The sequence below is a fragment of the Cinclus cinclus genome, chromosome 29 (assembly GCF_963662255.1).
Source record: "Cinclus cinclus chromosome 29, bCinCin1.1, whole genome shotgun sequence".
Classification (NCBI taxonomy): Eukaryota; Metazoa; Chordata; class Aves; order Passeriformes; family Cinclidae; genus Cinclus; species Cinclus cinclus.
Window position 1 is genome coordinate 1,439,044 of NC_085074.1, and position 13,735 is coordinate 1,452,778.

Genomic DNA, 13,735 nt, shown 5'->3' on the forward strand with positions numbered 1-13,735 from the left:
ATAAGGTAGCTAAAAATAAAGGAGTTTAGAAGAAAAGTGTTTAAATGAAAGGAATTAAAAGCAAAGGCGTTAAAAAATAAAATAATTAAAAGTGAAGGGATTAAAAAGAGGTGAAAAGGTAGATGCGGGCACCGAGAAAGGGGGTATCTTCTACAAGGGCAGGAAAATGAAAACGAAGGAGTTAAACTAAAGTAATTAAAAGTAAAGTATGTAAAGTAAAATAAAGGACTGTGGAATTCAGGGTAAGATGATTCAAAAACACCAATGCGCCGCCCGGGAATCGAACCCGGGTCGCAAGAATGGGAATCTTGCATGATACCACTACACCAGCGGCGCGCGTGGTGCCGCCCGTGTCCGGGGCTTCCTTCATGGCAGCGACACCCGCAGCCTTGCCCGGGCCGCACTCCCGGCCCGCCCATCGCCCTCTGCCCTCTCCGGCGCCATGCCGGGCCTCCGCCGGTTCCTGCCGCCGCCGCTGCTGCTGCTGCTCGCCGCGCTCTGCCCGCCCGCCCTGAGCCTCCGCGATGGGCCCTCCAGGATCGGTGCGGCGGGGGACGGAGAGCGTGATGGCGACGGGGCTGTGTGAGGGAGGGCGGGTGTCAGCGAGGGGGACTCCGTGAGGGGGAAAGTTGAGTGGGGGATCTCTTAAGGGGATCTGTCACAGGGGGTATGGGGTGTGTCCCTTGATGGGATCTGGGGGGGAAACTGAGGGGATCTGAGGGGCGAGGGGTGCGAGTGGGATCCTTTGAGGGGATCCGTGACGAAGGATCCGTGAGGGGAGGATCCTTTAAGGGTGCTCCAGGGGATGTGTCTTGGGAAGCCAAGTGGGTCAGGGAGTACCGGGAGATGTCCCTTGAGGGATCTGTGAGGGTCAGGAGGGTGTGAGGGGGATCCTTTGAGGGGATCTGTGAGGAAGGTGCGATGGGGGGACCCCTCAAGGTCCCTGAAAGTCGGGGGGGGGCCTGTGAGGGATCTTTGAGGGGCAGGGGATACGAGGGGGGATCTCTCGAGGGGATTGGGATGAGGAGGCCATGAGGGATCTTTGAGGGGGTTCCCTTGAGGGGATCTGTGGTGCAGAGGGTGTGTGAGGGATCTCTGGGAGGGAGGGTGAGAAGTGGGGGCTCGTGGGGGTGTGAGGGTGACCGGACCCGTTTCTCCCAGCCGTGGTGGGCGGTGGGATCGGTGGCTCGGCCGCCGCGTATTTCCTGCGGCAGAAGTTCGGCCGTGGCGTGCAGCTGCACGTGCTGGAGAAGGCAGCGGTGGGCGGCCGGCTGGACACGCTGGACATGGAGGGGGCTACCTATGAGGCAGGGGGGTCTGTGATCCACCCCCTCAATCTGCACATGAAGCATTTTGTCAAGGAGTTGGGTGAGCAGGGACCCCCCTACCCTGGTGTCCCCCAGTCCCAAAATTGTCCCTCGGTTCCAAAGTTATTCCCCTTGGTGGCTCTTTGTGTCCCACTCTGCTCAGGGACATCCCTTGAAAGAACAAGGCTTGGTAGCCCGTTATCCATCCCCAGTAGCCCTTATATCCTTCTCCAGTAACCTCACTTCATTCCCAATAGCCCCCCTTCTTTTCACAATATTCCCCCCATGTTCTTCCCCAACAATTCCCTTTCTTTTCCCCCATAGACTTCCCTAGTAATCACCTTTCTCCAGTATCCCTTCCCCACAGGCCATTTTCCTTCCCAAAGAGCCCCCCATCACCTCCCCCATGCCTCCTGTGCTACACCGGCCTCACTCCAGGCAAAGGAAACCCACATCCCAACGGGAATGGTCTTGCCCTTCCCCACAGGTGACCCACTAATGGCATCTTAAAAGTCCAAAAGTCACCTCCAGTCGCTCCCTGGCCCATGATCGAGGGCTATTTCATTCCCCTTTCCATGCTTTGGGACTCCAATCTTCAATCACTCACCCTTGTTACACAAAGCCAGGTTATGTCAGGAAGTTAAAATTGAGGTGGAATGGCCTCACCTTTCCCTAAATTACCATTTTCTGTCCTTTTCCCAAAGGCCTCTCGGTCGCCTCAGGTCAGGGCAGCCTCGCGGGCGTTTACAACGGAGAGGAATTTGTGTTTGAGGAGAGCAGCTGGTCCTTCATCAACCTCCTCAAGTTGCTCTGGCACTATGGCCTCAACCCCCTGCGCATGTCCATGTGGGTGGAGGACATCCTGGACAAGTTCATGAGGTGGGTTGGGGTCCTGAGGTGGAAAAGGTGGGAAAGGACCTTAAAAACACCTCATTGCATGGGCATGGATGCCTTCCACTATCCCAGGGTGCTCCAAACTCCATCCAGCCTGGCCTTGGACACTTCCAGAATAAGGCAGCCCAGCTTCTCTGGGAAAACTGTACCAAGGCCTCTCCGCCCTCGTAAAAGTCCCCAGTACCCAACCTAAACCTTCCCACTTTGTCCTGTCCTTCCAGGCCCTTGCCCTGCTGCTGCCACCACGCCACCCCGTAAGATCCCCTGCAGCTCCCAGGGTCACAGAGCTCATTAACAGAGACAATTTCTTGTCTGCAATTAAAGGATCTACCGGTACCAGATGCACGACTACGCCTTCAGCAGCAACGAGCGCCTGCTCCACGCCCTGGGAGGCAACGACTTCACCCGGCTGCTCAACCAGACCATTGATGAGGCCATGCAGAAAGTGGGCTTCTCCCAGAAGTTCATCAATGAGGTGGTTTGTCCAGCCATGAGGGTGAATTACGGCCAAGGGGTCACCATCAATGGCTTTGTAGGTGAGTGTTTGGAGGCAGCCTCCCATCCTGGGTGTTGGGGTAACTGCTCCCTAAGCTCCAAGCTCTGTGTCCCAAAGGAATGTTTATCCCCCCTGATTTTGCAGTTTGTTTTTCCAGTGTTTCCGTGCTGTGACAGTGCTGGTTTCCTTGCAGGTGCTGTGTCCCTGGCCGGGGTGCAATCGGGGCTTTGGTCTGTGAAAGGGGGGAACAAACTTGTCTGCTCTGGCCTCATCTACTCCTCCAAGGCCGAGGTTATCCCGGGAACCGTTGTGTCCATAGAGCCAAAAACCAGAGCCAGGCGTGGTGGTGAGTGGGGCTGAATTCCTTTCAGTGGGGAGGGGACGGTGACACTGGAGACTGATCTCAGCCCCTTGGGGGTTTCAAAGTGAAAATTCCTCCCTGTGAGGGAGGGGCTGGGATGGAATTCCCAGAGAAGCTGTGGCTGTCCCTGCATGTCCCTGGAAGTGTCCAAGGGCAGGCTGGATGGGGCTTGGAGCAAGATGGGGTAGAGGAAGGTGTCTCTGCCACGTAAGATTCTTCCCAATCCAAACCATTCCACAATTCCATGAAAACAGGGCTCAAAACCCAGCTGCACAAATTTATAAACCCAAATGTGGTGGCATTTTGAAATGCCAGGGACAGTCAGGATTCCCTCCCGGCATGGATTAGGATAACTGAGCTGCTCTCTGCAGGGGACCCAGTGAAGCTCTACCAGGTCACCTACAACACGTCCTCGGGGCTGACGGGGGACACGTACGACATCGTCATCATCGCAGCCCCGCTCGGCCGCAAGATGGCCAACATCACCTTCCGCAGCTTCGACCCTCCCATCCCGGAATTCCCCAATCCCTACCACCAGACCGTCACCACCTTGGTGCACGGGCGCCTGAACGCCTCCTTCTTCGGCTACCGCGACCCCCAGGCTTTTCACCTGGGGGCCATTTTCACCACGGACAACCCCAAACTGTTCATCAACAGCCTGGGCGTGGTGTCCCCCGTGGGGGACACGGATGCGGGTGGGAAGCTGCCCTTGCAGTCGGCCGTCTGGAAGGTGTTTTCCAAGGAAGAGCTCACCAAGGAACAGCTCAATTTGCTCTTCTCCTCCTACGACTCGGTGAAGGTGAAGCCGTGGTTGGCGTATCCCCAGTACAGCCCTCCCGAGAAGTTTCCTCCCATCATCCTGCACGAGCAGCTGTACTACCTGAACGGGCTGGAGCGCGCCGCCAGCGCCATGGAGATGAGCGCCATCGCAGCCCGCAACGCCGCCCTGCTCGCCTTCCACCGCTGGCACGGCCACAGCACCAGTGTCGACCAGGAGGACCTGCACGAGAAGCTCAAAACGGAGCTCTGAAACCACCCCCACCCCCCCCCCCCCCCCCCCCCCCCGGGTTAATTAACACCAATGAACTCTGTGCTTTGCCCCTCTGAGGAGGTGTTTCGAAGGATAATGGCATCCTTAAAGTTGGAAGACTTTCAAGATGATCAAGATCTTCACGATCTTCCAGACCTTCAGGATCATCAAGATCTTCAAGATCATCAAGACCTTCAAGACAGCCAATTTACAGCCAAGTAATTAACACCAATGAACTCTGTGCTTTGCCCCTCCAAGGAGGTCTTCTGTAGGATCACGGCATCCTTAAAGTTGGAAGACTTCAAAGATGATCAAGATCTTCAAGATCTTCAAGACCTTCAGGATCTAGACCTTCAAGACAGCCAATTAACAGCCAAGTAATTAACACCAATGAACTCTGTGCTTTGCCCCTCCAAGGAGGTGTTCCGTAGGACCATGGCATCCTTAAGGTTGGAAGAGCTTCGAGACTATCAATATCATCAAGACCTTCAAGAACATCAGAACCTTCAGGACCTTCAAGATCATTAAAACCTTCTAGATCAAGACCTTCAAGCCCAACCACCAATCCAACCATGTTCACATAAACAATGTCCTCAAGTTCTGTGTCCATGCGTTGTTCGGACACTTTCAGGGATGGTGACTCCACCACTGACCTAGGCTGGACAACCCTTCCTTCCAGGACAAAATTCTACCTAATATCTCATCTTGACCTGCCTTGGTGCCACCTGGGAGCTGTTTGGCCAACTCTGGAGGGAGCAGGAGCAGTGACGTGTTCCCAAGTAAGATGGGACATTTTTGTCAAGCAAATTCCTGAGTTTTCCTCAAACTCCTTGATTTATCCCTGTCTGAGATTAGGGAATTCATTAAAAGTGCCATATTGACCCTAAAAGTGCCCTCCAGCTGGGAATATTGACTCCTTGGCTGTCCATCCCTCTGGCCCAACTTTTCTGAACATTCTGCCAAGGAATTATTACTCAGGGTGGAAACTGGGAGCTGCCAAAATGGGTAGGAAAGAGGAAAACCCACAAATATCCATCACTGTGTTGAGGTATGAAAGAGTCAATAAAGAACTGAACAACCTGAGTGTTTTTTAAGGAGAAAACCACCAAAAATAGCACAAAGTTAACAGGCACTTAAATTAAAGTTTTCCTGGGATTGGGAGCAGAATTAACACCCAGCTCCCAAAAAGTGATGCGAGAAAGGCTTGAGCTAGGTCAACCATTACAAAACTGATTTAATAGCAAAACCAAAATAATTGTACACTTGTGAGCGTCGTCTTGGATGAGGGAAGGGAACTGGTGGGTCGGGATTTGGGGTTTTCCTGGGGCTTATACTCGTTCCAAAGCTTCCAGCATGATGATGCTGTTCCCTCGGATCACCTGGAAGGGGGAAAGTGAGAGCTGTTACCTCTGATCTAAGAGTTCCTTACTTCCAGTTTATTTCCCCAAAAATCCTTGAAAAATCGGCTGGAATTCCCCCACAAGGATGAGAAAGGACTGATTTTAACCCTAAATCCCCAAGGATCACAGAATCCCAGAATCCTTGAGGGTGGAAAAGACCTGTGGGATCACTGAGTTGAACCTTTTCACCAGCACAGAGCACTGAGTGCCACATCCAGAAGTTCCTTGGGATAGCCACTCCAAACCCCCTGGGCACTTCCAATCCCTGAGCATCCTTTCCATGGAGAAATTCCTGCTGCTGTCCACCCTGGCCCAGCCTGAGGCTGTTCCCTCTGCTCCTGTCCCTGTTTCCTGGAGCAGATCCCAAATCCCCCCGGCTGTCCCCTCCTGTCAGGGAGTTGTGCAGAGCCACAGGGTCCCTCCTGAGCCTCCTTTGCTCCAGGCTGAGCCCCTTTCCCAGCTCCCTCAGCCCCTCCTGGGGCCTTGGGTGCTTCCCAGCTGACGCATCCCAAACATCCCTCACCAAACTTCCTGCTCATTCTGCACACATGGCTCCACCGTGCTCCCAGTGGCACTCACCACCACGCTCCCAGTGCTCCCAGTGGCACTCACCACCATGCTCCCAGTGCTCCCAGTGGCACTCACCACCATGCCGATGTTGTTCTGCTGCCCGCCCGGTGCCATCTCCACGCACTCATCGATGACCAGGTTCATGAAGGGGTCGAAGCCCCGCAGGATGCCCTGCACGTGCCGGCCGCCGTTCAGCTTCACTGCGGGGAACCCGACGTGTTAGGGATGGAGAATTCCCAAAACTGCAGGGACTTCCCCCAAATCTGTGGCTTGGAAGGAGCAGGACCCACGGGGGGGATGGATGGATGGAAGGATTAAGCACAACGCATTAATGGGTAAGGAAAAGGGGAAAAGAGCGATTTTTCAATTCGTGTTATAGTTAAATCAATGAGTTATGTTTTAAATTAATTAGAATTTTAAGTATTGAGCTGTGAGTCAGGGCCTGCTGCAGGGCCGGCAGTCGGGACTCCCTCTCTGGGCATCGAGAGGGGTGGGCGGGGGTCCCCAGAACCGGGCGAGGGGCTCAGGAATCCCCCATGAGGGGGAAGCGGAGCTGTGGAGGGTCCCCGTGACCGGGCATTGCTGGGGGCCGTGAAGGGGATCGGGGCAGGCGGGAGCCCCCGGGCACCGCAAGGGGGATCGGGGTGGGATCAGTTCCAGAACTCACACGACAGCTTCTTGTCCATGAACCTGCAACGAGATGGCACCGGGTCAGCACCGGCGGGTGGGGACGGGGCGAGAGACCGCCCTCCATTATCCCCTCATGACACCGGGGCGAACTGGGCCCCCCCCGCCCCCGCCGCCATGACACCGGGACCCCGCAGTGCACGCCGGGACTCCGGCAAGCGGCGGACCGCGCTGCTGCGGTGCCCGCTTCCCCCCACAATCTCGCCGGCTGCCCTCGCCCCCCGGCCCAGCCCCGGCCCGGCCCCAGCTCCTCCAGACCCACTTTTTCAGCTCGGGCGGGTGCGCTTTGCTCATGGCGCCCGCAGCCCCCGGCCCGTCTCTGCTGCACGCCGCGCTCTGACGTCAGTGCGCCGTGCGCTTGCCCGCGCCAGCCAATGGGAGCCGCGCGCGCCTTCCCGCCGCTTCCTCGCGCGCCGCCCCGGTAGCCAATGGCGGCCCGCGGCTCCCTACCGCATTCACCCGAGTAGCGGCGCAAACAGGGGGGGAAAGTAGCGGGATGGATGGGGAGGAAAGCAGGAGGCGGTGGGGAAGATGCGCGACTACAGGGGGAGATACGGCGGCATGGCCTCCATAGTGTACGGTGCGTGCACGTGTCGTGCGTGTGTCCACATGTGCGCACGTGTCCGTGACCGCGGATGTGCACCTGCGTTCACGCGTGTGTTCGAATGTGTCTGCGTGAGTGGAGGTGTGCATGGCCACCCTGCACACGCTCCCACGCGTGTGTTCGAATGTGTCTGTGTGAGTGCAGGTGTGCATGGCCACCCTGCACACGCTCCCACGCGTGTGTTCGAACGTGTCTGTGTGAGTGCAGGTGTGCATGGCCACCCTGCACACGCTCCCACGCGTGTGTTCGAATGTGTCTGTGTGAGTGCAGGTGTGCATGGCCACCCTGCACACTCTCGGGGTCCCCATGTGCACACGCACACACTGGGGACCAAGCACACACCCCAAGCCTTGCCCAGCACACACCTAGGTCGCCCCGCACCTGCACAGGGCACGCCCACTGTGCCCAAGCACCCCCCAGTGTCCCCCTTACCTACAGTGTCCCCTCACTGCTCCCCCCATCACTGTCTCAGAGCCCCCCACTGTCCCAGGCCCCCCATCATTGCCAGACCTCCCAGTGCCCCACCACCTCCAGTGCCCCCGAGTTCCCCCAGTGCCCCCCAATTCTCCCCCACCACGCCCAGTGCCCCCCTATTCTCCCTGACCACCCCCCAGTGCCCAATCAACCCCAGTGCCTCCATCACCCCCAGTGCGCCCCAGTTCTCCCCCATCACCCCCGGCTCCCCCCGCAGCACCCGCGGTTTTTGGGAGGTGCCACCTGGCCTTTAATGAGCGCGCGGGGGTGTCCCCGGGGGTGTCCCCGGTGTCAGTGCTGGATGTTGGCCAGCCCTTCCCGCATCTTCTTGGCCATGGCGGGCACGAGGCGCAGGTGCTGGTCCCCGCAGGTGGCCAGGCACGCGTCCAGCTGGCCCCGCACGCGCGGCTCCGAGCCCCCCGAGTCCAGCGCGTCCTTGGCCTGGTCCGAGCACTGCAGCGAGCAGCGGCTCAGGCGGTCCTGGGGACAGCGTGGTCAGCAGCACTGGGGGCACTGGGAACACTGGGGGGCACTGGGGGGACAGGAGGCACTGGGGGTACTGGGGTGGTGGGGGGGGCAGGGGGCACTGGGATGGACTGGGGACACCGGGGGTCACGGATGGACTTGGGGGACAGCAGAGACTAGGGCACCAGGATGCACTGGGGGGACTGGGGGCACTGGGGGGACAGAGCGCTCAGGAGGCACTGGGGACATTGGGGATACTGGGGACACTAGGATGGACTGGGGACATGAAGGGGGTCAGGGATGGACTGGGTGGGTAGAAGGGACTGGGGGTACAGGGGAGGACCAGGAGGCAGGGGTGTACTGGGGGGTTGGGGTATATGGGGAGGTCAGGGATGGACTGGAGGGATGGGGGGCACAGGGGATGGATTGGGGGGCACAGGGAATGCATTGGGGCGTGCAGGATGCATTTAGGGGGCACAGGGGATGGACTGAGGGGCACTGGACGTGCAGGGGCTGCAGGGATTTGGGGACTCAGGTCCTGCCCAGGGTCCCGGGGGGGGTGTCCCGGTGGCAGTGCTCACCTGGAAGTGCTCGAGCTCGGTGGTGACGATGGCCTGGGCGCGGGCCAGGGGCGCGTGGCAGCGCTCGATGCAGCGCTGCACCTCCTGCATGGAGGCTGCCGTGTCCTCACAGCACCGCGCGCTGCAGCGGAACATGGCACCCTGGGGACAGGGGGACACCGGGGTCACGGGGGGGACACCGGGGTCACAGGGCACCCTGGGGACAGGGGGACACCGGGGTCACGGGGCACCCTGGGGACAGGGGGACACCGGGGTCACAGGGCACCCTGGGGACAGGGGGACACCGGGGTCACGGGGGGGACACCGGGGTCACGGGGTACCCCGGGGACAGGGGGACACTGGGGGGGACACCGGGGTCACGGGGGGGGGACACCGGGGTCACGGGGCACCCTGGGGACAGGGGGACACCAGGGGGGACACCGGGGTCACGGGGGGGGACACCGGGGTCACGGGGTACCCTGGGGACAGGGGGACACCGGGGTCACGGGGCACCCTGGGGACAGGGGGACACCGGGGTCACGGGGGGGACACCGGGGTCACGGGGTACCCTGGGGACAGGGGGACACCGGGGTCACGGGGGGTACACCGGGGTCACGGGGCACCCTGGGGACAGGGGGACACCGGGGTCACGGGGGGGACACCGGGGTCACGGGGAGGGACACCGGGGTCACAGGGCACCCTGGGGACAGGGGGACACCGGGGTCACGGGGGGGGACACCGGGGTCACAGGGCACCCTGGGGACAGGGGGACACCGGGGTCACGGGGGGGACACCGGGGTCACAGGGCACCCTGGGGACAGGGGGACACCGGGGTTACGGGGTACCCTGGGGACAGGGGGACACCGGGGGGGACACCGGGGTCACGGGGTACCCCGGGGACAGGGGGACACCGGGGTCACGGGGGGGGACACCGGGGTCACGGGGTACCCTGGGGACAGGGGGACACCGGGGGGGACACCGGGGTCACGGGGGGGGGACACCGGGGTCACAGGGCACCCTGGGGACAGGGGGACACCGGGGTCACGGGGGGGGACACCGGGGTCACGGGGCACCCTGGGGACAGGGGGACACGGGGGACAGAGGGACACCCTGGGGACATGGGATGGGCGTCAGAGGGGACACCCTGGGGACATGATGGGGAGGGAGGATCAGCCTGGGGGACACTCCCAGGTGAAAAGGGGACAGTGAGGGACACTCGGGGGGACACGGTGGGGAAGGGACACGGTGGGGAAGGGACACACTCAGACCCACGGAGGGAAGTGGGGGGTCAGCTGGGGGGGCCATAGTAGGCGAGAAGGGGTCACTGGGGGTCACTTTGAGGGTCCCACCCCTTTGTGGCAGCACCCCGGGAGGAGCTGGGTGTGCCCGAAGGGTGGGGGGCACGGGAGATGAACTGAGGGAGGGCACAGGGAATCTTGGGGGGCACAGGGTGTATTTAGGGGACACAGAAAATGTTGGGGACCACAGGAGGTGAACTGGAGGACACAATTTATTCAGGGGGCACAGGGTGTGTTTTGGGGGGCACAGGAAATGTTGGGAGGGGCACAAAATGTGTTTGGGGCACAGGAAATGTTGGGGGGCACAGGGTGTATTTAGGGTGCACAGAGTATGTATTGAGGGAAGCACAGGACGTGTTTATGGGGCACAGGGAACATTGGGGGGTAAAGGACATGACCATGGGGGACACAGGGGGTGTTTTGGGGGCACAGGGAATGTTGGGGGGCACAGGGGGTGACCTGGAGGGCACAGTTCATTTAGGGGGCACAGGACACGCAGTGGGGGAGGGCAGGGATTAGGGGGGCTCAGGGGGTGTGCGGGGGACCCAGGACGTGCCCTGGGGGTGTGCAGGGATTCGAGGGGGTCTCAGGGTGTGTATGGGGGGGGGGGGGGTCTCAGAGAATTGGGGCGTTCAGGGTGTATTTGGGGGATCTCATTGATTTAGGGGGGGGTCTCAGTGATTGGGGGGCCTCATTGATTTTGGGGGTGGCCTCATTGATTTGGGGGAGGTCTCATTGATTTGGGGGGTCTCTCATTGATTTGAGGGGGGGTCTCAGGGTGTATATGGAGGGGGGTCTCATTGATTTAAGGGGGTCTCAGTGATTGGGGGAGGTTTCATTGATTTGGGGGGGGCTCATTGATTGGGGGGGGCTCATTGATTTGGGGAAGGTCTCGATGGGGGGTGCCTCATTGATTTGGGGAGGGTCTCAGTGATTTGGGGGGGGTCTCAGTGATTTGGGGGGGGGTCTCAGTGATTTGGGGGGGGGGTCTCAGGGCCGGTGCCAGCGCTGCCCGGGTCACCCACGTGTGTGTGCGGGGGTGCAGCAGCAGCCGCGGGGCGCCCCCCGAGCCCTCCCCGGTGTCCCCGCGGTGTCCCCGCGGTGTCCCCGCGGTGTCCCCGCGGTGTCCCCGCGGTGTCCCCGGTACCTGCATGGCGCGGATCTGCTCCCGCTCCAGCCCCTGCACCGCGCTCTCCACCGCGGCCTGGACCCGGCCCTGCGCCGCCTCCGCCATGGGACTGCTCTGCGCCCTAAACCCGCCCTAAACCCGCCCTAAACCCGCCCTAAACCCGGCCCTAAACCCGCCCTAAACCCGCCCTAAACCCGGCCCTAAACCCGCCCTAAACCCGGCCCTAAACCCGCCCCCGAACCGCCCTAAACCCGGCCCTAAACCCGCCCTAAACCCGCCCCCGAACCGCCCTAAACCCGCCCTAAACCCGGCCCTAAACCCGCCCTAAACCCGCCCCCGAACCGCCCTAAACCCGGCCCTAAACCCGCCCTAAACCCGCCCCCGAACCGCCCTAAACCCGGCCCTAAACCCGCCCTAAACCCGCCCCCGAACCCCCCTAAAACCCGCCCCTATCTGCTCCAAAACCCGTCCCGATCAGCCCCAAAACCTCCCTAAAGACCGCCCTAAAACCCGCCCCGATCCCCTGAAGAGCCGCCCCACAACCGCCCTAAAATCCACCCAGAACCCGCCCCGAACCTGCCCTAAACCCACCCAAAACCCGCCCTAAACCCCGCCCTAAAACCCGCCCCGAACCTGCCCAAAACCCGCCCCGAACCTGCCCTAAACCCGCCCTAAACCCGCCCAGGACCCGCCGGGGATCGCCCCAAAGCGGCACCAAAATTCTGAGAAACCCAGAACTGGCGAACCGACCCAAAACTGACGGAAATCCCCCCAAAACCGCTGAGAACTCCCCCAAAACTGCCGGGAACTGCCCCAAATTCGCCCTGCAACCATCCCAAAACTGACAGGAATCGCCCCAAAACCACTCTGCTCCACCCCAAAACTGTCCCCAAACCTCCAGGACCACCCCAAAACTGCCAGGAATCCAAAACTGCCCCAGAATGGGGTGGGCTGAGCCCAAAACTGGAGCATCAGGGATTGAAAATGTGGGACAAAATCATGGAAAAATGGGGCTAAGCCCAAAACTGGGACATCAGGGATTGAAAATTTGGGATGAAAATCTGGGAAAATGGGGCTGAGTTCATTACTGGGGTATCAGGGATTCAAAATTTGGGATGAAAATCTGGGAAATTTGGGCTCAGCTATCCCTGGGAATATTCCCACCTCTCCCAGCCATGGGATCCAACACCTCGTTCCCAAATATCCTTCCCAAAAAAACCCCCAAACCATGAATTTTCTGGGAAAAAAAAAAAAAAAAGAAGTTTTACATCACTTAAATAACTCTAACCCAGGTTATCAGGATTAGGGATTAAAAAAAAAAAAAACAAAACAAACAAACCCAAGACCAAGCCATGACAAGAACATCTTTATAGGAATCAAAATTAATTTAAACCACGCGAAATAAATTAAAACATTAAATATTAACTTTCAGTGCAACATATACAGAAGACATGAGAGTAACCATGACTTAAAAAAAAAAAAAAAAACCAACAAAAAATCAAAAACAAAAACCCAAAAACAACCCCAAAAGAGAGGGAAAAACTCTGGGCTGGTTACGAGGAGGACTAAGGGGAAATTAAGGCCGTGCCAGAGGTTGGAGCTCCAGCACCAGGAAGTTTCCTGGGATTTAAATTCATTTATTATTAATAAAAAGCTGAGATTTGTCCCCAAAAATGAGCCGGGGCCGAGGTTTTTTTCTCTGTAGAAAAATAAGGCCCCATCCTGGCGGGGGTTTTGGTTTAAAACCCAAATATTTGGGAGAAGGAAAAATCCCGGGAAAATGCCCCAAAAGCCAAGGAAAAACCCAGGGCTGGACTCCTGCCCAGGAAAACGCCGGGAAAAGGGGAAACCACCCCAAAAGGGATCCGAAGCAGAGGAGGGGGCGTGGGGCTGCTCCTGGGGGTCCCCAGGTGGTCCCGGGCCTGTCACACACCTGCGGGGACAGGAATGGCAGCGGTTACACCCCGGGGTGGCACCTGGCACCTGTGCCTCAGCGGGCAGGGGACAGCAGCAGGGACAACCCCAGTGTCCCCTCCTCTGTCCCAGGTGTCCCCAGGTGTCCCTCCCCTGTCCCCAAGTGTCCCTCCCCTGTCCCCAGGTGTCCCCAGGTGTCCCTCACCTGTCCCCAGGTGTCCCTTCCCTGTCCCCAGGTGTCCCCAGGTGTCCCTCCCCTGTCCCAGGTGTCCCTCCCCTGTCCCCAGGTGTCCCCAGGTGTCCCTCACCTGTCCCCAGGTGTCCCCAGGTGTCCCTCCCCTGTCCCAGGTGTCCCTCCCCTGTCCCCAGGTGTCCCCAGGTGTCCCTCACCTGTCCCCAGGTGTCCCTCCCCTGTCCCAGGTGTCCCCAGGTGTCCCTCCCCTGTCCCCAGGTGTCCCTCCCCTGTCCCAGGTGTCCCCAGGTGTCCCTCCCCTGTCCCCAGGTGTCCCTCCCCTGTCCCCAGATGTCCCCAGGTGTCCCTCCCCT

The 13,735-nt window shown here is 59.6% G+C and overlaps 3 protein-coding genes and 1 non-coding gene across 6 annotated transcripts; 1 reads left to right on the forward strand and 3 right to left on the reverse strand.

Moving 5' to 3' along the window:
• Nucleotides 1-265: 265 nt before the first annotated feature.
• On the reverse strand, nt 266-336 carry TRNAG-CCC (transfer RNA glycine (anticodon CCC)). The gene has a single exon. It is a non-coding gene; the product is annotated as a tRNA-Gly (tRNA).
• Nucleotides 337-442: 106 nt separating this feature from the next.
• Nucleotides 443-4,088, forward strand: PCYOX1 (prenylcysteine oxidase 1). The gene is made up of 6 exons (XM_062510676.1): nt 443-542; nt 1,162-1,368; nt 2,012-2,186; nt 2,526-2,737; nt 2,891-3,043; nt 3,430-4,088. The coding sequence occupies exons 1-6, from the start codon at nt 443-445 to the stop codon at nt 4,086-4,088; spliced, it is 1,506 nt and encodes a 501-aa protein (XP_062366660.1).
• Nucleotides 4,089-5,304: 1,216 nt separating this feature from the next.
• On the reverse strand, nt 5,305-8,177 carry SNRPG (small nuclear ribonucleoprotein polypeptide G). Of its 3 annotated transcripts, none has more exons than XM_062510595.1 (4): nt 8,067-8,177; nt 6,726-6,748; nt 6,134-6,258; nt 5,305-5,467 (listed from the first exon to the last, which is right to left on the reverse strand). In XM_062510595.1, exons 2-4 carry the CDS (start codon nt 6,742-6,744, stop codon nt 5,417-5,419), a joined length of 195 nt encoding a protein of 64 aa, XP_062366579.1. In that variant the 5' UTR covers nt 6,745-6,748; nt 8,067-8,177; the 3' UTR covers nt 5,305-5,416. The 3 variants fall into 3 exon arrangements, with proteins under 3 accessions (XP_062366579.1, XP_062366578.1, XP_062366577.1); XM_062510594.1 differs by lacking the exon at nt 8,067-8,177 and adding an exon at nt 7,008-7,099 and having other exon boundaries at nt 6,137-6,258; XM_062510593.1 differs by lacking the exon at nt 8,067-8,177 and adding an exon at nt 7,008-7,099.
• FAM136A (family with sequence similarity 136 member A) lies at nt 8,115-11,391 on the reverse strand. The gene is made up of 3 exons (XM_062510592.1): nt 11,294-11,391; nt 8,870-9,010; nt 8,115-8,303 (listed from the first exon to the last, which is right to left on the reverse strand). The coding sequence occupies exons 1-3, from the start codon at nt 11,378-11,380 to the stop codon at nt 8,115-8,117; spliced, it is 417 nt and encodes a 138-aa protein (XP_062366576.1). The 5' UTR covers nt 11,381-11,391.
• Between the last annotated feature and the right edge of the window lie 2,344 nt (nt 11,392-13,735).